The 24,760-nt window shown below is 32.8% G+C and overlaps 1 protein-coding gene across 1 annotated transcript in view; it reads right to left on the reverse strand.

The window, feature by feature from the left end:
- Positions 1-24,760, reverse strand: part of LOC113511249 (E3 ubiquitin-protein ligase MYLIP) — a 41,804-nt gene that overhangs the window by 10,076 nt on the left and 6,968 nt on the right. The window contains exon 2 of the mRNA XM_052892117.1: positions 2,674-3,437. Coding sequence (XP_052748077.1) covers positions 2,674-3,437 — 764 coding nt within the window. The remainder of the gene's footprint in view (positions 1-2,673; positions 3,438-24,760) is intronic.

Raw genomic sequence — 24,760 nt, forward strand, 5'->3', positions numbered from 1 at the left:
TTTTGATTTAAAAGCTAAAGTACTGAACCGATATTGATAAAATTTCTATAGCACCAATCAATATCCTTTCAGACAAAAAGAATTTTCCAAATCGGTTTACAACTGACGGAGTTACGAGGTAACGAACATGAGATGGGCAGCAGCGTCCCTCTTAGAACGTCACCAAAACCTAACTGCGACTGCCAACCTGCCTGCCAAGCATATCTTTTTTTTTTAATGGATGATAATGGAATGGTAACCCCACCCGCGCTATAGGTATACACCGGCGGGGCACCAGTGAAGGATGATAGATGAGGATGAAGTAGGTCAGTTAGCCCATCGTGACGAATTCAACAAGAATTGTTCACGATGGTTTCCAGGGGGAACCACGTGGAGGTAGACCTAATAAGGTATATTGCTAGCAATGGGGCTGTCAAACTCCATTGCTAACAATCCTTTTCCCCCCTGCCATGCATGTTTAGCAGTGGACAGCTAACTTATATTTGATATATTATCAGATACTTATGCCAACGATTAGTAAATTATTTCAGAGATAATAAAATATATTCATATGTATATTCCACTTAGGTGATAATTACATCTTCCTACACGTTCATGTCACGTAGTACGATGGTATACCTTATTTGTTATGTCTACTTAATAAACGAATTCTAATAAGCATTGCTCATAACCTAACATCGCAATAGAAACCAGAATTAATTACTTGTTTACCTATACGCGTCTAGTTCGATGCGTAGGATAGGGCCCGAGGTAATATGATTAAATTACAAGGAATTTAAACAGAAAATTAATATAGGAAATTGGTAGTAGCACTCAGAGGGAGACTTTGTACAAAAGTCGATTGCTTGGGTACCTCTGTCCCATTCGTGTTTCAACCGTGAAGCAGTTGTATTTGCATGGCTGTTTTTCAGTTTGAAGGGTGGCGGGATATGGCGTAAATTTACTGGGTACAGAGGAATAACACCTGAGTCGTCAGGAATGGCAACGCATGACGGGTGTCATGGGCAAAACAGTATACTCTGTTATGTCCATGGTACTGCTCATGTCTATAGGCGACGGTTACCACTTACCATCAGGTGGGCCGTCAGCTTGTCTGCCATTCTAAGTTTTAAAAAAAAAAAAAAACAGTATTAAGCAACGCCGGGACCAGGATCAGTATTAAAGAAAACCAGGACTAGGACTTTTGGTTACCTACACTAGTTAATATTAGTCAGTTAGCGAGTTCAGTCAATGTTCATAGTATCTCAAAAGGGTAATCAGTCATTTTTTATTTTATTATTATTATTTTTTTTATTTTACATTGACAAGCGCTGCTAGAATGCATATCGCCTGCCATCGAATCAAGGAGGTTCTTAACTAAAATGACAATATGGGTATTGTGAATTATGTAACTCAAAGACTTCCCTTCATCGTCATTATATTGGATTTTAATTGTCCACCGCCGAACATGGGTCTCTCCCTATTTTTTTTTTGATGGGTGAAAATAGTATGGTAACCCCGCCTGCGCTAACGGGATACGCTGGCGGAGCACCAGTGAAGGGTGATAGATGAGTATGAAAACAGGGCAGTTAGCCCATCATGATGAATTCGTCAGGAATTAACCATGATAGTTTCCAGGGAGAACCGCGAGGTCGACCTGGTTGGATATATTGCTAGCAATGGGATTCTCAGTCTACATTACTAACAATCCCTTTCCCTCCGGGTCTCTCCCTATTAGAGGTTTTGACAGTAGTTACCACGTTCGGTAGGTGTGGTAGAATTGGCAACCATAATTAGGTTTTGGTGATATTTTAAGAGGGACGCTACTACCTATCCCCCGTTCGTTAAGTTCCCTTAGTCTCTTCTTACCATACCCACGAGTTATGAGGTAACAAACATAAAAAATACAATCAAATTTAAAACCTCCTTTTCGAAGTCGGTTGAAAATATCAAGATGTGTAAGATTGTGTACCAAATACGAAAATGAGGAAAATAATGATTAGATACAAGTATCTAAATTATGGGGCAAGAGATCGGATGGAAACACGAGTGCGTTATCAGCTGAATATGTAAATTTATTATCTGTGAAAAAAATGGAACTCTTTGTCTATGTCATTGATAAACTGGATCGCTATATGTAAATATTTTGTAAGAACTCTCATATATGTAGTTGATATTTTATATACACATGTAAAAAACATCATACAATCTAAATAGAAGCATCACAAATAACCCATTGACGTACGACTAGCAAAATTGCTTTTTCTACATCAGAGATAACCTCTTAGAAGGTAAATATGGAAAATGTAGAATTTGGTTAACTTCTATATTTTGCTTCAAGATAATCTGAATATACTTCATACAAAAATGAGTAGTTACAGTCCGAGATTCCCATCGTATCAGCCACTAACTGTCCACTGCTGAATATAGACCTCCCCTTTATGAAGGGTCCCCTTTATGGACGCTTGGCAAACGGCGGATTGATAATCGCAGTTAGGCTATGGAAAAGGGACTCTACTGCTTATCTCTCGATCGTTAAATTCCCTTATTCGCCTCCCTTCCCTTATTGACCCCAATCACCTCTTATGACATCATTATGGAGATTTTTTTTAAATACATCTTAATCCTGGAGAGACGAGTGTAAGCTAAAATAGATGTACGATGAAATAAAAACTTTTGGAAAAGAACACCAACCTTTGTTTTTCGACACCAATTTCCTGTTCTCCATTGCAAGCCGGCCGGTACACGACGATGCCATGGGGTCCGACTCCAACGCACGTGCTCAGCCTGCACCCACACCCACTGCCGGTTTGTCCCGACGCCAAACACCCAACTGTCGCTCCACCATCTATTTCCTGATCCGATTCTCTTGCCCTCGGCTCCTCAGCTTGCGGTCTATGGTATAATAGATGGTTGTACAAATTATGAGCATTGTTGGTCTCATTCACTGATTTACAGAAGAACAACTCTTCGCCAAACGACTCAAGGTTGGAAATCTCTTTCAGCACCCTGTATTCGGCTTGTGACTCCCTCATACCAGCTATTTCGCAGTGATAATCAATGATCTTTTCTATATGATCTTCGGGCTTCTCCCCCTGTGGTCCAATTTTGTCACATTCCTCGTAAATATGCATGGGTGGGACATCTGGGTCGCAGTCTCCCGTCTCAGCTTGAGCTATGTAAGCTATTATCCGTCTCGCTACTTCCCAGTCAGCAACGACCAGTCTACCTTCAGTCAAATCGAGTTTGGCGTGAAGATAGAACTGATGGCGGGTCGGTTCGTTAATCAGAAGATGAGGGGGCACCCAGAACTTGACACGCAAATCCAGCCGGCCTCCGGGGATGCGGTGAGGGTCTAACGGGTTCCTTAAGTTTAGCCATCTCCCCGGTCCTGATCCTGAGTTTACACGGAGCCCGAAATAGTCGGATTCCGCGCCGATCTCCAATTTCTCGCACACCTGTAACAATTAAATGAATCATCTTAGAAAAGTACGAAAAAAAAATATTTAAATTTATGTAAACTCAGACATCAATAATTAAAGTTTTGTTTAATGTATGTAATTAATATTTATGCATGAATGTATTTGTTACAAATGTATATTTTAATTATTTTGCATAAATTTAACAATAGAAATAATAAGTCTAAAATATGAGCAAAGCGATCATTTCTGTGTTGCCAGATAAATATTTTGTAAAAGTACTTATATAGCAGTTTATATAATTCAGTGTTACCAGACAAAATTAAATTTACAGTCGAAGGTTACTAGCTACGAATATTTTTTTATGTTAGATTAGAACATGGACGATATAAAGTCATGTATAACATTGAAATTACTTCCGGTTTGGTCATGTTTATTAAGTGAAAGTATTTAAATATAACAATATTTTATTAATAATATATAACAGCACTACACTTTATTAATCATTTGATCCAACTAATGGACCAATCTATAAACATATAACTTGAATAAAAATTATTGCCTATTCTAAAATATATTTTTATTATTATGGCAATAAAAAAAAAAACAGAGCAGTATGGAAAATTCTGTTATACGTAAATGATTTCTAATTTTAATATACTATCAAATCATTACTTTTTTTTAGTAAGATACACTTATACAATAAATTCTGTTATCTTGTTTAGCACTTTGGCTGTACATTCCCTTAAATTTATACTACTATTTATTGCTATTCAATTATTAAAACATTTACTCTTACCAATGCTTGAGGGATTTTAAGTCTACAATAATAAACATTTATTTATAACCCCCGATTCACCCATGTAAAATGTTACAGAAAAAAAAATAAAGTTTTTTTTTATTTCACTGTTAAATTATACAAAAGTTACGTAGTAATAAATAAAGTAATATATTATTATTTATTGTATTATTTTTACACGATATATGTTATGCTTTATATATAAAACCTATAGATACTTTCTCCTTTCAGATTCTCAAGATTGACAGGAAGAAATCTTTTTAAGGCATAAGTCCAACTGTGTACATTTTTACTATAATCTATTAATCTATACTATAAATGAATTTACAAAAAAAAAATTGTCAAAAAATAGCATTGTTTTCCGTTAGAAAAGGATAATGGAAAATTTAAATACAACACTATCACAAAAGCTAAATTAAAAAAAAATTGGAACAGACCGGCATACAAAACTATCGTCTCTTTTAATTCTCCATTCCATTTATTAAAAGTTGAATGAACTTTGGTCTATAATTGTACAATGATATTATAATTGGTACAAAATAAAATATTTGTATTGTACCAATTGTTCTAAAGGAGAGTGCCAAAAATGTGCAAAATGTTAACTACGTGTCAAGGTAAGTCATAACAAATTGCTCGCTATATTATAAATTACATTTGCATGTTTATTAACATTGCACGCATTTATGTATGACGCGATTCGATAAGAAGTTTTATATTTATTTGTTAAATGCAATTTTTGTTCCGATAACAATTTGTGTAGTTAGGTAAGTACATAGGTAAATAATTGATGTTCGCTCCGCTGACTTGTTATTGTCAAAAACTTCACTGATTTGTCATGGGGCTTTTATAACAAGTACAATGAATAAATCTTTACAGTCCTTTTTAATAGATTTTAACGTAAATATAAATAAACAAATGCTGATGTCCAATAAAAAAAATCGATTTGTCATTTCTAAAATTTTACGATTCTAAATTGTAACAAGTTTAAAACTTATAATCTTGGTTATCTTTTGATTAACTTCTATTTAAAAGTAAGTATAGTTTCATATGAACTTAATTATTTGTAATATAGTAATATTACAAATATGTAAGTTTTTTTAGCACATGTATTCGGTTGTGGAACAGGCTAAGGTCGGAGACCATGCTGCCTAGTCTTCAATATGATAAATTGTCTGGAATTTACAAACATGTAAGTTTGTTTACCTGTCAATAATGTAATAAGTAATGAGTAGAAGCTAGTGTGTAAATACGTTAATAGAGTAATTATTAGATAGAGTACTGTGGAACCCTTGACTCTCATTACATTCTATGTACATACAAATTTCTTCTATTAATATAAAAATGTGAATATTTAATTATATTTATATAATTAAAACTGCTTTAGATATTTATATATTTAATTATAGATAACACTCTATCATTTATAAATAAACTGATGATAATTGGTTAGAAACATACACGTGGTTTGTCCGTGATTGCGATGCGGAGCGCATAACAACATAGGAGGTGTCCAGGTCAATATTTGCTGTCTAAACTTTTATGTCGCCATGTCCGTATGGTTGTCCGATAACGCGTCGACATATGATTGATTGTAAAAGCCGAAATAACTTGACAGTGATAATAAATTCTTTTTTAAATTAAGAACCTTCTCAATTTTTGAAGCCGGTTAAAAAAATAATAAACATACTACGGAATAAGTGGTAAATATATAAAAAAGACCTTTGTTATATAAACATAACGTTGTGAATTCCTTAATTTGACACGCGACGCTAAATACGCAGCTTTGTTTACTATGAAACTCATTCCTGCACGCAGCACGTGCAATTCAGTATGTAGGTATGTGTGATCCGATAGCCGAGGGTAATGTTTCAATGAATGTACATACTCGTATTGTACTTGTGTCAAATTGCAATGTCCGCGAGGTTATCAACTGAACGTATATACTATTCCTGAACCGTATTTACGTGTTCAATAAATGTTTAATTAGTTGAACAAAACATTTTGTAGGCGACAAAACAATAGGCGACGCGCTGAAGATGGGCCAAATTAAAAGTACCCGTATCCGGCGAGCGTGTATGAAAAGATTGATGAGTGTGGAAGAAGCGAAAGAGGTTTGTTTGAATCGAAGCGTTTGGCGTTCCATTGTTTCTGCCTACCCTAATGGGAGACAGGCGTGACAGATATGTATGTATGTAATACATTTTGTTTTATCAAAAAAAAAAAAAAAAAACTAGGGGATTCAATAGTTGACGAAATACTTGAGAACAAACGAGATGTTTCGATGACACATTGGGGGTATCATGGGCGAAACAGTATACTCTGTTATGTCCACGGTACTGCTCATGTCTATAGGCGACAATTACCACTGTCCATCAGGTGGGCTGTCAGCTTGTTAGCCATTCTAAGTTGCATAAAAAATACATAAAAAAATTTGAATTTAGAATACGAATGAATTTAAAATTTTAAAACGCTACTTCGTACACAAAAAAATTAACAAAGTCAATTCAGAATCGACGAAAAAATCGCTTTGTACTCTTAGAAATATTGTATTTACCCTTTATGTTCGCAGTTACCTACTATTATTATTAATCAAGCGTTTTTTTGTCAAAATATAGTGACATCTATAGGCATTAGATTGCACTTCTCAATGTCACTTTACATATATAAGCTTGTTCAAAGGTATATAACTCGATAATAATTACAACAAAGATATTGTTTATTGATAAAAATAAACAATCATAAACAAAAAACAAAAGCCAAAACGTTTAGTAAAATGAGTAAAAAATATATTACGCCGATCCAAAATTTTCTTGATTTGAACAGGAAAATAATAAATCTTTCATGAAATAGGCAATATTTATTCTTATGTTGCTATAGTGAGTTAACCCGTCGCGTGTCCCGCTCTAGCCACATCTCTATTGTATCAAAATAAAAAATAGACTTTTTTTTTTTATTTACTCAGTTTACAATACCAGGCAATAAGAATAAAAGAAAGTCAGCAAATTTGAGTTATACACCCGTGTGTAACATAAGAGTTTTTTTTTAAATAGACTTGTTTTCAAGCACTTTTAAAACTTCATTTTTTTTTAATCTACTGCAGGCTTCGGAAAGTTGTTATCTGTTGAGAAATGCCTACAAGAAACTCGACAGTTACTGTTTTAAATTTCTGTTAACATTATGTGTATTTATTTAAATGTACTATATCTAAAATTGCATGATCGTTACAATCACGAGCACTGGCATGATCAACTAACACCATGCACTTTTTTCATTTAAACATGTACATAAATTGGTAATAAATTTAAATGCGCTTGCATGTCTCATTAAATTAATTTATTTTTAACTATAACATTTAAGTCGATTGGTACACATGTATGACTGTAACTACTAATAAACTGTCAGTTTTTCTTACATTGGGTTTGTTGGAAGAAATGTCTTTTGGAGATAAGCTCGCCTTTGTGCACTTTTATGTTTTTTTTTTTCTATTTCAATAACCTTTTGTATACAATAAAGAATAAACTTTTTCAATAAATTCAAAACATGTTTAAACCATTCCACATGTTTGAATCGACCTTACCAGTATTCACGTTAATATTAAGTACGAAAACACGACGAAATTTCTCAGAAAATGATAATTAAATAAGTACCTACCTATACACAAGGGCTGTACGTACAGGGCAACGTAATTTTGTTAATGTTCCGATACTCGGCTTTTTCCGCGTACTTTCAAGGAACTCCATTATAACGGACATGGCAATTTGATGCATCAGTCACGTCTTACGGCATCTGTTCGACTTAATTTTCCTCTTTTATCTTTTATTTGTTCATTAAATTCTACTTACTACAGGTTCTATGTTAAGTGTTCAATTATATTAGTACTAGTTTGTAACCGCAGCTTTGTCTGTGTGACCGGGATTTTATTCAGTACTTTTTCGTAATCTATATCCTTCTCTATTCTATAGTGTATACCAAATTTTAAAGTGATTATTTAAGTCGCTATTAATTTGTTTTTTTATATGATAAAAATCAAATTCGCTTTCACATGTATTTTAAAGCCTGATGGTAACAAATATTTGTATCTCGTTTTATTTTTTCTGTTATTACAAAAGTTGTACTAATGTGTTTATACACAGTTCTCAATCCAACAATGAGTAGTTACATTATTGTTATCAATTTATACATAGCTGGCAACACTAAAGGCCATTTTTCCTTATTAACCATCACCTATTTCTTAAATAAAAGAATTCTAAAAACAGCGTTACCCATTCTCAGTTAAAAACTCCCTGGTTGATCCCTCTACCCACAAAAACGAGTAAGTACTTAAGGGCAAGTTTTTGAGGGTCCACGTAGCACCATCGATGGGTCGACGACCGGGTCCACGATAGTTGCAAGACTGGTTGCGGAAAGCGACCTCTGATGGCACTAAAACTACTTGCTACCTTCTTTAGAAACGGCAATTTGAGCCTCACCTAAATGTGAAGCTTAGATTTTAAATCTACTTGTGTTTAATTGCTTAAATTTTGAGGGAATTCCCAAAAGAGCAGCTTAATTTTATAACGATAGAAATTATATTAATATATAAGATATTTGCGGAAAAAAATATTGAGTGAAATTTATTGGAGGAAAATTATTGGAGACATACAAATCGTATAAAGACGTATAAAGGTGAAGAGGAGAATTTGGGTATCTAGTACAAATATAGGTTTAGTACCTATTTATGTAAATTATCCAAAAACATAAGTACAATAACGCGCGGTATTGTTGTAAACAATGTAGTAACTTGTAGTACCACGGCGCTGTGACATTTTTAACATTTCCAAAAACAAGGCACATTAATAAATAATGTGACAAGTTGCTAGATTACATATACTTATTTGTTTATACCAATTACAAGGTTGTGAAGTAAATTTGAAATGTATGTCTGTTTGTAACTTTAATCTGTTCTTCTTATTTTTAATTAATCCTGTCTCCCGATGGGATTTAATGGAATTCTCCTTTTTCCTTAAGAGAAAGGTTTGTATGATATCTCTCTCCTGCCATAAATGAGATTTGTTGGGATTACTCCCTCCTCCGCCCTTTATTGTAAGCAATATCAAATCTTTCGATTTTAGCAAAAAAAAAAAACTATTAGGTAGTTAAAGGGTTACAAATATGGCGCGGACTTGGGACAAGTGTATATTATTTATAATTCAATCTTATTACACTATCAATTTATATTATGTACAAGTTTATAATAGATAAAATAATAAGTAGGTAGGTCAAATAGTACAATGGCCTATGCCTACACTGATACCAGTAAACATTTAATTTTCCGTTACAGTATTCACATTTTGATTTAATATTAATGTCTTAACCATTTAAACTGCTCGAGTAAGTACCTATTTATATGTTGTATAATTATAATATAATAATAAACGATGGGGTTCCTTACCATGGTAATGGGACTAGACTAACATTTGTAGCTTCATATTTGGCTTATAAGTCACCCATAGATAAACTAAAAAAGTTAAAAACCACACAAAGAGGCAGGAACGCCGCGCCATCGTGCCATTGCCCAGACCCAGATGTTTTCTCTCCATCCCTTTTACTCGTATATTTGCGTCCCGCTTCAACACGAAACAAATATCACGCATGCAACGCGTGCACTCAGTCTCTAAACAAATCCGACAACAAATCTTAAAACGTATCGCAATATCTACAGTGTAGTAAGAGACGAAATCGTGCGACCGGTCCGGTTGAGTATTGAACTATGGTGCCAAACTTAAAGATCGACGATGCCAAATGCAATATTGTAACCATTTACATAGTTTTAATTACTGTCGGTAGTTCATTGCAATGTTTATAACATTATTGATGAAACAATATAAAAAAAATATATATATATAACCCATACAAATGTTACATTTAAAAATTTCCAGAATTTAAATTATAAAAAAAAAGTGTTATCAAAATAAGTAGAACACTAATGTAAATAATTGTAAACCTCTGTAATGTAACTTTTTTTTTTTTACTGAAAGATTTAGGTATATTCGTTTACAAGTACCGCTGATTGACTGACTGAAATCAGTATATTATTTGGTCAAACGCATTTATTTTTTAATGTAATTTTATAATTTACAATTGTTTATATTTTTTTTTGTTTTATATCAATGCTCAGCTATCACTTTTTGTGTAGGTACGAAACATTGTAACATGATAATGGAATAGTAACCCCGCCTGCGCTATCGGTATACACTGGCGGAGCACCAGTGAGAGATGATAGGTGAGAATGAAGGCTGGTCAGTTAGCCCATCGTGGCGAATTCCACTAGAATTAACCACGATGGTTTCCAGGGGGAACCGTGTGGAGGTCGACCTGACAGGATATATTGTTAGCAATGGGACTGGTAGCCCGCATTAGTAACGACCCCCCCCCCCTCTCGCGCCATCAGAGGTTGGATAACGTAAGAGCAATCCTAATTTGTGAAGCTACCATTTTGAAGAGCTACAGCCAATTCAGTTCTGCAGGTCCTTCAGCCAGGAGAGCCGTCTCAATACGAAATATTTGTAATGAAAATACAAAGGTCTATACAGGCAAATACTTTTACAAATATATATATATATATATATATATATATATATATATATATATATATATATATATATATATATATATATATATATATATATATATATGTATGTATTTTGATTTTAATTATATGAGTTACTTTGTATATATGTCAACATATTTATTATTTCTTAGTAGAAACAACTATACTGTTTCCTCCTATTATTGTACGCACACTGCCCGCTGGTAATTAACGCCCCCTTCCACTCAGGGTTTGCTGGAAGAGAACTCTTGCAGAGTTAAGCTCGCCTGTTGTACATCTTTATTTAATATAATACTATATGTTTGTAATTTTTTGTGTACATGGAATATGGAATATCTTTCTTTCTTTATACTTTAAAGAAAGAAAGAAAGAAAGAAATTCCATTTACGTAACGATGGTGATAACCTACCAATTAGTGCTAACAAGACATAAAAACTGTATACAATTACCATAAGAATATGGGCCAAACGATAGAAACTCCTTGACCTGCCCGTATAAGCTTTCTATTTAATTTGACCCATTTAAATGTACCGATTTCATTGGAAATTTCCGTGTTTAGCCGCGTGAGTTAATGAGTGCCCTAGTGAGGATCATTGCGCTTAATTGCATTTAGTACAACCAATCTATACTGTCCTAGAAGGTTGGCAGGCGGTTAGAGTTACCGTTGGCCTTTGAAATAAATCTTAATTCTTAGTAATAACGTGCTTGCAACTGTAATGACTCCCTTTAAGTTTCCATTAAAATGTATTTTCTCACATTGCTAGTAATATACCCTGTCAAGTTGACTTCCACGTGGTTCCTCTTGGAAAGCATCTTGTTGAAAATCCCAGATGTATTCGTCACGATGAGTTATCTGACATGCTTTTTCATTTTCACCTATCATCCCTCACTGGTGCTTTTTTTTATACAACTTAGAATAGCAAACAAGCTGATGGCCCACCTGATGGAAAGTGGTAATCGTCGCCTATAGACATGAGCAGTGCCATGGACATAACAGAGTATACTGTTTCGTCCATGATACTCTACATGCGTTGCCATTCCTGAGGACTCAGGTGTTATTCCTCTGTACCCTGTAAATTCACGCCATATCCCACCCTTCAAACCGAAACACAGCCATGCAAACACAACTGCTTCACGGTTGAAACACGAATGGGACAGAGGTACCCAAGCAATCGAGTTTTGTACAAAGTCTAGACAATCCGACAATGTATGCTGATAGTGCAAGCGGTGCTGAGAAACAGAAATTTTACGAAATTGCGTTAAGTATTGTTTATAACAACGTTTATTTCGATAAACAATCTTGGAAAGTTTTTTATTAAAATGTATAAATAACTAAAGTTAGTTTAGTTAATAGCAATATAGATTTTTTTGTTAAATGATTTATTTGTTGTTTATTAAATATTTTAATAATTGATTATTATTTCTGTATCAATTTTATTTTTAAATCATTAATTTCCTAGATAACTAAAAGAAGATATAATTCAAAGGAAAATATTTACCAATTCAAGTAGAGTAGTAAGAAAAAAAAATATAATTTATACCTATTTGTTATATAATTTGGAGTAAATACATTTTAGTTTGTTAGGTCTTATCGTTAGGAAGTTAACATCTGACTAACACGGGAGTAAATATTAACTTTTTTTTTTAAATACATGATAATAGTGTGGTAACCCCGCCTGCGGGGGGAAAGGGATTGTTAGTAATGGAGACTGAGAATCCCATTGCTAGTAATATACCCAACCAGGTCGACCTGCTCGCGGGTCTCTCTGGAAATTATCATGGTTAATTCCTGATGAATTCATCATGATGGGCTAACTGGCCTGTTTTCATTCTCATCTATCACCCTTCACTGGTGCTCCGCCAGCGTATCCCGTTAGCGCAGGCGGGGTAACCATACGATTTTCACCCATAAAAAAAACCCCGCCTGCGACATCGGTATACACTAGCGGGGCACCAGTGAGGGATGATTGGTGAGGATGAAAAGGCAAGTCAGATTGCCCATCGTGACGAATTCAACAATAAACTAGTCACGATTGTTTCCAGGGGGAACCGCGTGGAGGTCGACCTGATAAGGTATACCTATTGACAGCGTTGGGGACTAACCTCCCCATTACTAACAATACCTTCTCCCCAACATTAAATATTGGAGACTTGTGTAACAAAATTGATTCTGAACACATTTTCACGTAATAAAAAATATGGACAAATTGATAATCTCGTTTAGACAGTGGTTTACTTTATTTATTTATGTATTCATATTTATTTATTAATGTTATCATATTTATTTATAAAATATATGTATTACCTGGTATGTTGTTTTGTTAGTTTCACAATAGCTGCGCAATTGTATGGTACTTACTGTATACTGTATGTACTGTACTATACAATACGAGATCGTGTTTATGCATACCTTTTCTTCCAGTAAATTATTTACAAGATATATAGAGATAATAACGTATTTAACAATGTATTTATATGATTTTTTTTATATAGGTGAAAATGGTATGTAACTCCACCTGCGCTAACGGGATACGCTGGCGGAGCACCAGTGAAGTGTGATAGATGAGAATGAAAACAGGCCAGTTAGCACATCATGATGAATTCATCAGGAATTAACCATGATAGTTTCCAGGGGGAACCGCGAGGAGGTCGACCTGGTTGGGTATATTGCTAGCAATGGGATGTTAAGTCTCCATTACTAACAATGCCTTTCCCCCCATTTGTATATATTAATATCTATATAATAGCGTACCACCCCACCCTTTGTTCGTTTTCTTAATGTCCTCTACTCAAAGGTTGTCTGTGAAACAATTGCTTAACGATAAGGTCGCCTTTATTTATTTAAAATTACAAATTAAATGATTGTATAACAAGTTATTTATATTAAGAAGTAATATAGCGATATTGTATAAAAATACATCATTACTAATATTGTTCTACTAATTAACAAGAACAGACAACAGACAAGACCACAGATTACAAGCCCATTGCCAAATCTATAAAAAGAACTCATTGTGATGTTTGAAACATTTGATTGTTTAAGGATATATTATTAAAGTTACTTTTTAAACCTTAGAAATTATAAAATATATAATGTAAAACATTGAACGTACTTTGTACGCTTAAATAGCTTTCCCTCGTAATTAAAAAACACTTAAAAACAAATTCACTTTAATGTATGACGCCATTACAGAGAGAAGTGTTAACAATGTTGCCAACTGTAGGCACAAAAGTCATAGAATATACTACAAAATAGAAACTCTTTTTATGGAGACTGCAATCGTGAGAGATATTTAAATTTAGAATGCGGGGTTGTGTGTTGTTACAAATAGTTTTTATTCCTCAAATAAATTGTAGTCTCAATTAATGAAATTAATATGGGCCTAATACTGTAGCAAACCCTGTTTATTATAAAAAGAAATCAAAATCGGTTCAGAATTGACAATGTAATCGCATAACATACATAATACATACATATCCGTCACGCTTGTACCCCATTAGATCAAACAGTAACTATGGAACGCCAAATGCTTCGACTCAAACGGACCTCTTCCGCTTCCTCTATAAGTCCACATTCATCAATCTATTCATAATTATACCTACGCTTGCCATTTATGGATACTTTTCATTTGGCCCTTCTTGAGCACGTCGCCTATTTGGTCGACATACATCCGTCTAGAGCGGGCCCTACAGACATCTCCATTCAGTTGTGATTGATAAATCTCTTTCGTAATTTGCATAACATACAAAAAGATAAACGATTTAAAACCCTTCTCTTTACGAAAGTCAATTAAGTTATGTTTATGTAGTACATCAACATTAAACAATAATCTTCCATGAAAGAAATTGTAAATACTGTGCTTCGCCCACTAGCATTCGTTGAAAGAGATATTATTTATTTATAGAAACAGTCCATAAATGTAGCTGCATACCAGAGTATCTTTTAAAATAACCTCAGGAATGTATACAACTTAAAATAATTTAAAAACTTATACGTAAGCCATAGACAGAGAACCTCTTTACACATTTCAAAACAGTTCGTAGCGTGGTTGTATTATTACGATAAAATGCAAATTAAAGTATAAACGCTAGGTATATACTAGATCTTAAATGGTAGGATAAATATAATATTTATCTATCTTCTCTATTTATGTACATTTTAAATAATAGAAAAGTCTTTCATATTGTCCTTCCAGCTGTCAAATGTCAAAAATGCATATTTTATTAACTTATACTTTGATACCTACCATTTTTATCTCATGTTATTAGTTTTATAAATATGTTATATTTATTTATTTGATAAAGTTGTTTATTGTACATAAGACTATATGTGATGACACACATTGTGGCATTATAATAATGTGTCCTTCGCGCGATGTTTACCTCAGTTTTAGTTGATTTCGCGCGCTTATCGGGTCGGCAGCCATTTTGTGTTCTTCCACTACTCAACATTTATTTTATATGTAATTATCTAATTAAACAGCATGTTTTTATGTAATCAGGTTTAGTGTTTAGATCATAATATATTTATATACTTTACTATGATCCAAATATGTCTACGAATCGCAAGAAACAACTGGAATACATTGTTTATCCAAAATATTAAAGAAAAGAAAAATTTGTATGTTTCACTAAAAATAGGTCAATTTTTTTAACTATATTGCGTGAATAGGATTACCATAACGTATACTTACTATTCAGTATATAAGATAAATTTTATTGCAAGGTTTAAAAAAAAATCAAAATTTCATATTTCAATTCCTAATTCAAATTAAAAAAATCGACACGGTGTGGAATATGTTTAATCTAATTACTTGCATCACTGAATAAATGACGCGTTTTGTCTTTATTTAAAAACAGATTTTGTGGCAAATTGAGGCAACCAAATGTCCAGTTACCCTAAGAACGACTATTCTGAAATCTTTGCAGTTACCTGACTATGTAAATGTTGACACGTTTTTGACTCTTGATGCTCTATCTATATTATCTATGGTCAGTATCCTATACATCTAAATTATAGTCATGTGTCTATCATACCTTTAAATACCTTCCGCAAACCAGTTCCACACCCACTTCCATTCCGGATTCCAATTTTGTGCGGAAATTATTCTAGCTATTTCAACGGAACCCAAGTAAGGCGTGTGTGTCACGTCCTTGGCCAGTATGCTACTCGTATATTGTTTTCGACACGGGCGTCGAAACTGTAGTAGGTGCCACTTATCTGTTTACATGAACCCTGATATACTATCACGAATGCCCTTAGTAGATAATGCTGAGCACAAATATGTTATTGTTCGTCGAGTTAATATTATTTTTTGTATTTGGGCTTATGTAAATACTAATGAGTATTAAGATTAACCTTCATTTATTATACCTATTATTTGTTGATTTATAAATTGTTTTTCACGAATTACCTATTAGGGATTTATATATTGGTGATCAAGAAATAGGTACATATATGTACCACAACAAGGAAACCGAACTTCAAATGTGGCAAATCCAGTTGTTTTGATTTCAAACCTGCACTACTTAACTGATTTTGTACAATTTGTAAGTATATCTTGCAGATAAAAAGAGACACAGATAAATTTACAACTGACCGAGTTATGGGGTAACAAACATAAAAAGACAAACGAACTGAGAACCTTCTTTTTTGAAGTCGGTTGAAAACTTAGACCGATTGTGTTTTGGGAAAAGTATTATATTTTAACTGAATATATATATGTAAGAAATATATATAATTCAAATTATCAATCTGAATGGATAACACATTTGTATGGTATTAAAAAACAAATGAATTCTTACCTATCTAAGTAAAGTTTTGTCTTCACTTAACTATCGAAGTTTAGCTATCTTAGCTTTCTATACATATATTTACCTATGTCCGTATATAGTATGTATAGAAAACTTATATCTTGTCACTGCTAACATTGAGATATTCAAATACAAAACAGTGAAAGTCGTGGACTTAAACTAGTTTCTGACATTATACCATATACTTATATTCTAATTGAACTGTCAAATCTTAAAATCATTAAACAAAATTTCTAATGTAAGTAGTATATTAATTTATTTTAACATATATAAGTAGGTAGGTATTGTATGTATTTATAGTGTATGTATTTATGTAATATTTTATTATATATTTTAATATTTTATTTAACTATATATTTGTTTATGTATTAATAGTTGTAGCACTTCAGCTGCCCACTAACGAAATGCTTTCTTACTGTACTGGGTTGACTGGAAGAGATCACAACATTTATAAATAGATTATTTTATATGTAACTTACAAGTGCAATAAAGATATATATATATATATATATATATATATATATATATATATATATATATATATATATATATATATATATATATATATATATATATACTCCGCATTTAAACATATGTATGTATAAATGAGTTTAATCCTATTGTTCTTTAAATAAGTCATCATCGACAGTAACACTTTAAATATTTTATTTATATTCGAGTACAAAACAGCTAAAACAAACTTCTGTGACCTCATAACTGTTACTGTCAAGTAGTTATCGTACCACTGTTTACTTTGTTTGACCGCGTATCTCTTGACATTGCCCATTTCTAAAAGAACACTCTCCATTCGTTTACATATATATATTTTTTTTGTTGCTTCGAAACCTAATTATTCAGAGCTCGGGCCATTGTCTTTAATTTGTTACTAACACCATACGCTTATTGTAAAAAAAAAAGCTTTATTTGTATTTAAATTCAGTACGACCGTGCTGTGAGTATGCATACAGTTTAAAACATCTGTTTAAATTGTATACTTCTACATAATACATATTATCATATAATTATCGGGTCGACTGAACTAAAAAAGAAATAATTTTTCTAGTTCAGTCGATTGACCAAGTGAACGAGACTTGTTTTGGGTCAGAATAACTTTGAATTATGCTTTAAATTTCGCTCGAATTGATTTGTTGCATTCAGGTGTATGTACCATAAAATAATGGTTAAACACGACTGCTTATTTCTAACTCCTAACATTTTTATTCCAATACATAAGCTTTATTCATAAGGAGTGTTTTGCCAGTAATTGCCACGCTTGGCATTCTGGTTGGCAACCGCTGTTAGGCCTTTAGAGATGTTTTAAGAGGGACGCTGCTGCCAATCCCTCGCCCTACCTTAGCCGGTTTTTACAACACCTATGGTACAGGAAGAGGTGGCCCGTTCTGTGCCAGGGCATTGACGGCGAAATCCTTAACATATTTCCTACTTTTTTCAAATCTTGTTGTTTCTTGAACCTAAATTATATTAATAAAAGAATATTCAATCGGAACGATTCATAGTTAATAAAATTTGCGAGCTGTACTTTCTAAACAATAATGCAAGAAGTGGATAAATAAAATAAATGTAATGTAACGACGAAATTACAAAATCACTTTAGCCTTTCTTTGGCAATGTTCAAATCAACTGATACACAAAACAATTTAAGCTTGAAATACTCATCAATTATATATGAATTATCTAAAAAAATTGTTATTATTATTATTATTTGTTATTTATATATGTATTATTTATATTGTATTATTAATTGTTATTTCTTTATCTATCCCAATAATGAAGTACCGCGTTCGTGATTCACTGTTCGTCCCAAAGGTAGACTGGTAGAGAATGCTACTAGCTTTAAATTCACCTTTTGTACCATATATTATTTTGGTCAATTAAGTTATTTAATATTTAAATGAATTATTTTCATAAATTAAAAATGTAACAGGTTCGACGAGTTGTCAATTTCTCATATAGCTTCTGTACATAGATTCTGTACACAGCCAACTTCATTTTATGACATTTTGCTTTTTCCACATGTGTTGTTGTGGATTTATCAGCAACTTATAATATCACTGTTGAAACCACGATAATGTTATTGACATATCTATTTTTAATTATTATTTACATTTATGGTATGTATAAGAAAATTCGTTAGAACAGTTTTTTTTCATCAGATATTTAGTCATAAATAATCATCTTCAGAATGGCGTTCTTTTTCTCATTATTTGGAGTCAAATCTTTTCCTTTTTTCGTTTCTTTTTAATGCCTTTTATTTTATTGCCCGAAGTATTTTATTACCTTTCCTTTTCTAATTCAGTCGTCTCATTTCTTCTTTTTATTTATATTCTAACTGTGAATACTCACCATCAATTTCAAAGATCAATTTGTATGATTGAAATTTCATCCAACTTGACTTTTCCTATAACATACATTATTCATTGTTCTTTGGCACAGTTCCTCCATGCCACGTTTGATCTTCCTCTTTCCTTGTATCTATTCAAAATTAACATTATTAAAATAATTTCTCGGTATTCCATAAAATTATGGTAACAATGTGTAACATAATAGACTCAATCGGTGATAATTACGAAAGTTGGAAATTCTCCAATGCACGATTCGAAGTCGTGATACGTGGTTTCGTTTTACAACCTTTTTGCGATTATCACGTGCCTAAACTCGGGCCATTGAGTTTTTGGCAAAGACCTTGATGTCGTCTTGAGACCTCGCCTTTGCCTTTTTTATAAGAATGATAGATCACTACTATATTTAAAACAAAATGTTAGCTCAAGAATTCTTTCATTTGGTACTTGCTAATGCCTGTGACCATGTCCGTGTGGTATTTGTTATTCGTGTTTAGTATGTATCGATGTATGTACCTACCTATTTATTATATCTGGGAATACTGGATACTCTTTTCCTTAAGTCAAAATGACTTAAGTAGGTTGTGTACTAAGCTGTATTAGTTACTATAGTTTTTTAACTAACCCACGGGAACTCTTTAATATTCCATGATTAAAGGTATCTAAAATGTTGACCGGGGATGTTTCATTTAAATCGATCTAACAATTTCAGAGATTAGCCCATACAAACAGACAGAGAACAAAAAATTTGAAAAAATTTGGATGTGTTCTATTTCACTTTTAACATGGTTTTTACCGTTTTTTTTTTTCTATGTCCAGATATTCGACCTCTACAGTTTTATTATATGTTCATTATTCTATTGTATTGGTCTATCTGACGACCTCTATTAGTTGATCAGGGCTGTTAAGGAAACAAACCTTTGTAAACTACCTTTAGGTCTAAAATCATTTCACATAATACAAGATATTCTAACTTGAGAAGTAGGTATATACCTGCATTAATTTAATGCAATTTTGTGAAACATTACTTTACATATAAATTATGCAGTCGAAGAAGTGCAAGCACGAAATAAAATATACAGTATAAGCTTTTGTAAGCGAAAAATAAATTGATAATACAGCGCAAACAGTGGCCTGAATAATGTCCGATGCAATGTTAAATATATACTTAGTAACTTGGTCAATATTCGTCATACCTACTTACTGATCGTTGCTTAACTCGTTTATCGTACAAAATATTTACAATACTAAAAGTTTAGATATTGTATTTGTTTTTGTAGTTATGGTCAGCCCGAATAATTATATAAAGGAAATGTGATGAAATATCAAAGTGTACTTATGTACTTTGATTTATTCTCCTCATATAAATATGTTTTAAACTTAATGGGCAACGAAGCGAACATTATCGCATATCAAACATTGGACCAGAAAATGGACCAGAATCTTGGCCAGACTGGGTGATGGAAGAAACAGATACGATAGAATCATAGCTTAGATAGATATAGCATTAAATCATTAGCTAGATAGTCAGATATTGTTAAAAAGACCCACAATAAATGCATAATATTGCACAGTCTCAATAATATCAGTCTCACTAATACAGTCAGTAATATCTAAATAGAAGAGATAGTTAATCTTGATATATAATTAAAAATAAGTAATAAAAAAATAAAAAACATATATGTATATATATTTAAAGATAAAAAAATCTTTGAGATCACTGCCAGCTGGTAGGGTGCCTAGGATACTTGCTGCATTTCCACGCTGAATAGCAATGGAAATGCGTTGACCAAAGTATAGGCCAGCCTTCACAAGAAGTATTATATTTAAACGCAATTATGTTAACAATTACATTGTTATCAATGATATGTCTTCCGTATACTTGATAGGTAAGTTTTTAACTCAGTGAACGTGGGTGAACAAGCTACGATGAGAGTCATACGTGACCAACGTAACGTACCTATGGTATACGTAAGTAACTGACGCAGTTTCGCCAGGCATTATACTAGGTTCGTAATGATTTAAAAATATCTCGCAAAATTATTTTTACGTTTCTCTTACATACCTGTTTTTTTTTTTTATATTAGCAAAGGCAAAAACTAGACAGGGCGGCAGTTCGTTATGTTCATATGTTACCTTGAATTTTCCTATTTTAATTATTGTACAATTTACACAGCCAAGATAAAAACATGTTATAAAACAAAAATTAAAAATTTGTCTTTTTTTTGCCTTTCCATGGATTCTGTCGTTAAGAAAAGTGGTATAATTAAAAATTGTAACAATTGTATATATAATTAATAAAATGCATTCTGAAGACTTAAATAGGGCAGTATCTTTATTTTTAATAATATAAACAATCTTTAAAATGTATGAATTTGATGCAACAACCAGAAGTACCTCTTAAATGAAAAAAGAAAGAAAGAGAGAAATAACCTTTAAATTAATGCAAGTATAACGTTGCTTTGTATTGGCAAAGTTGCTGGCCTGATTGTAACGCAAGATGATGTCCTTAAAGTTATTAAACAAAAATATAATCTATAGAAAAACTACAAAATGCATGAGTACCGACTGCTTATACTCGGCGACCACATGAAATTGCTATTTGATTACAAATTTCAATCATTTGTGCTTTTCAATCGAAGACATTGTTAATAAAACACTTCTTTGTGTACAGACCCAGGTCAAGGATGTTGGTATTTGTTTGGGCAAGTTACGCTTAACTAGTTCACAGTCTAGTTTTTCATACAGGGCACTCTAGTTCGAGAATGATGTCATTAGAGCAACCATTTAAAAGTATCCATAACATTAATGATTGAACAGTAAACAAGCATATGTGTTTTTGAGTTAAAATTCATTTGCGTTTAAGTTACGGAATGTTTTAACCATTTGTAACCTATTTTAAAAAGTATTACTATTTTTTTTTTCTTAATAATCTGTGGAAGTAATACAAGCGTATAAAGTACAATGATGAATTCCAAATTCAATTAAATGCTAATTAATCTCCATCGTCAACAAGATTAACGCTCATTTTCATAAAAACGTCAAACGTCTTAAAAACTTATTTTGTCTATTGAACTGTTTTGTCTCTTTCTTTTACGCTAATTCATTCACAATTTGAAAGAAAGTGACAACTGTTCTATTTTGTCTATTGAAAGGTATGTTTATTTGGATATGATGATGATGTCATTAACTTGGCGGTCTTCCACCGTGCGTTTTTCAAGGCACTTTCTTCCACGCACAACCATTCTTTGGAATCAACTTCCAGCAGCAGTATTTCCGAACCGATACGACAACATAACCTTCAAGAAAAGAGTATATTCCTTTTTAAAAGGCCGGCAGCACACCTGCAATGCCGCTGGTGTTGTGGGTGATCATGGGCGGCGGTAGTCACTTACCATCAGGTGAGCCGCATGCTCGTTTGCCCCCTGTGTTGTAAAAAAAAAAAAAAATATATATATATATATATTAAATACTAGAAAATTGTTTTCGTTAATTTACGACCTAATCGTGAGGCCTTTATTTTTTCTTTTAGAGATAAACCCGCCATAAACTAAAATTTCATCCCAACCATCTGGACGAGTGGCGGTCCTCCACCGTGCGTTTTTCAAGGCACTTTCTCCCACGCACAACCACTCTTTGGAATCAACTTCCAGCAGCAGTATTTCCGAACCGATACGACAACATAACCTTCAAGAAAAGAGCATATTCCTTTTTAAAAGGCCGGCAGCACACCTGCAATGCCGTAGGTGTTGTGGGTGACCATGGGCGGCGGTAGTCACTTACCATCAGGTGAGCCGCATGCTCGTTTGCCCCCTGTGTTGTAAAAAAAAAAAAAAAAAAAAAATAGGCACCGTAGTGGCACATGAATACCTACTCGTTTCAGATTACATTAGTGATAGCCCACTAAGATACGCACTGATGTATAGTAGACCGAGGTGGATTATATCACAGGGCAAACCGGATGAAAATGGTAATGGGGAGGTTAGTCCCCATTACTATCAATATATCCTATCAGGTCGACCTCAACGCGGTTTCTACTTGAAACTAACTTAGGCTAACTGACCTGCCATTTCATCCTCGCCTAACGATTTTGATAACATTTCTATAGAAAAGTACATCCTTGCAGATAAAAAAGAATTTGTCAAATCGACTTATAACAGATGTAGTTATGAGGTACATAACAAATATTCAATTTTAATTTATTCAATTTATTTTATTCGTTACAATATTGCATTGTGTTGAATATTTTTGCAAGTGACAAGAAGATATCGTAAAATATAACAAAACAAAAAAAAAACATGAAACAACAAAATAACCAATAATAATTGTCAAAAAATAACATTACAATCAATTTAAAAGTCATCAGTAAGGCATAAAATAATGAAAGAGTATTTTAAAATTCATCAATTGAGTAGATGCACCTTTCCAACAAAAGAGTATAAAGTTTTATTTTAAAAATTCTCCAATCTTTAATAGTTTTTAATGCAGTGGGTAATTTATTATACAATTTAACCGCTTGAAATTTTGCGCCATGTTTCACTATATTTAGTTTTGGTTGGACATCATATGCAACATATAATATAAAAAATACAACCGAATTGAGAACCTCTTTCCTTTTAAAGTCGGTTAAAAATGTAATCAAATCTTCCCCTCGCAGTAAGACCCTAAATAGGCAATTTTTTAACTTAAATTTTTACTTTTTTTTTATACGCTATTTCAAATGTTATTTCCGTTGTCCTTGTCCTGTTAATTATAAACTCAACGAAAAAAAAAAAATTTGACTGATGCATACATACATTCAGCAGTTGATTTTAATTTATATAGATATAATGTTATCCAGTACAGTGACAGATTGACAGAGTAAAAATACAATATGTTATCATTCCTCTGTCTAAGAACATCTAGTTTTTTTTGTCGCACTAAGAATAGCAAGCAAGCCGACGACCTATCTAATGGAAAGTGGCGACCGTCGCCCAGACATGAACAGCACCGAATACACTGGGATGCTTATGGTACCCCCATTCAAGTTACCACTTTCCATTACGTGGGCTATCAGCTTGTTTATCATTTAAAATCGTATAAAAAGTAATAGTGTGACGTCACAAAAATTCAACATGGCTGACTGATACCTTAATCGTAGAATTAGAACTTATAGCTGTCATATATGTTTATTACTGAGGTTATATTATTTTATTGTTTTTTATTGTGAGATTAGGAGATATCATTTTTACTAATATAATAAATGTGAAAGTGAGTTTGTTTATTTGTTTACCTTATAGCGTTTTCACCAATCACTATGAAATTTGGCATATACATACTATATGGGATAGAGCAATATATCGTCATAGTCGTAGAATACTGACGGATCTGACAAAGATTACATATAAAGATCCGACAGTATTCTACGACTATAACGATATAGACTTTTTATCCTGGTTAGCAAAAATTTCCATTTTCATCGTGCCTCCAATCAAAGTGTTTATAAACTCCTCTCCATCCAAAGGTTGCCTGAAAGAGATCGCTTTTAGCAATAACGTCGCCCATTGTTTTCTCACTGTGATTATTTCTTGTAATTGTTTATATTTATAATAAGTTTACTATTGTAATCTTTTGGAGGAAACAATAAAGAGTATCTATCTATCTATCGCGTCGCGGCTAAAAGATGGTAAATTTAAAAACAAATATATTTTTTCTTGACTAAAGCAAACACGTGAGATAGCGTAATTCTTTGGGATTATTTTAATCTTATCTATTCGTAAACTACTTATGTAGAACAATGGCCTGGCAACAACTGTTAAAT

Source organism: Galleria mellonella, unplaced genomic scaffold (assembly GCF_026898425.1).
Source record: "Galleria mellonella isolate WM207_F2 unplaced genomic scaffold, CSIRO_AGI_GalMel_v1 utg109, whole genome shotgun sequence".
NCBI classification, from domain to species: Eukaryota; Metazoa; Arthropoda; class Insecta; order Lepidoptera; family Pyralidae; genus Galleria; species Galleria mellonella.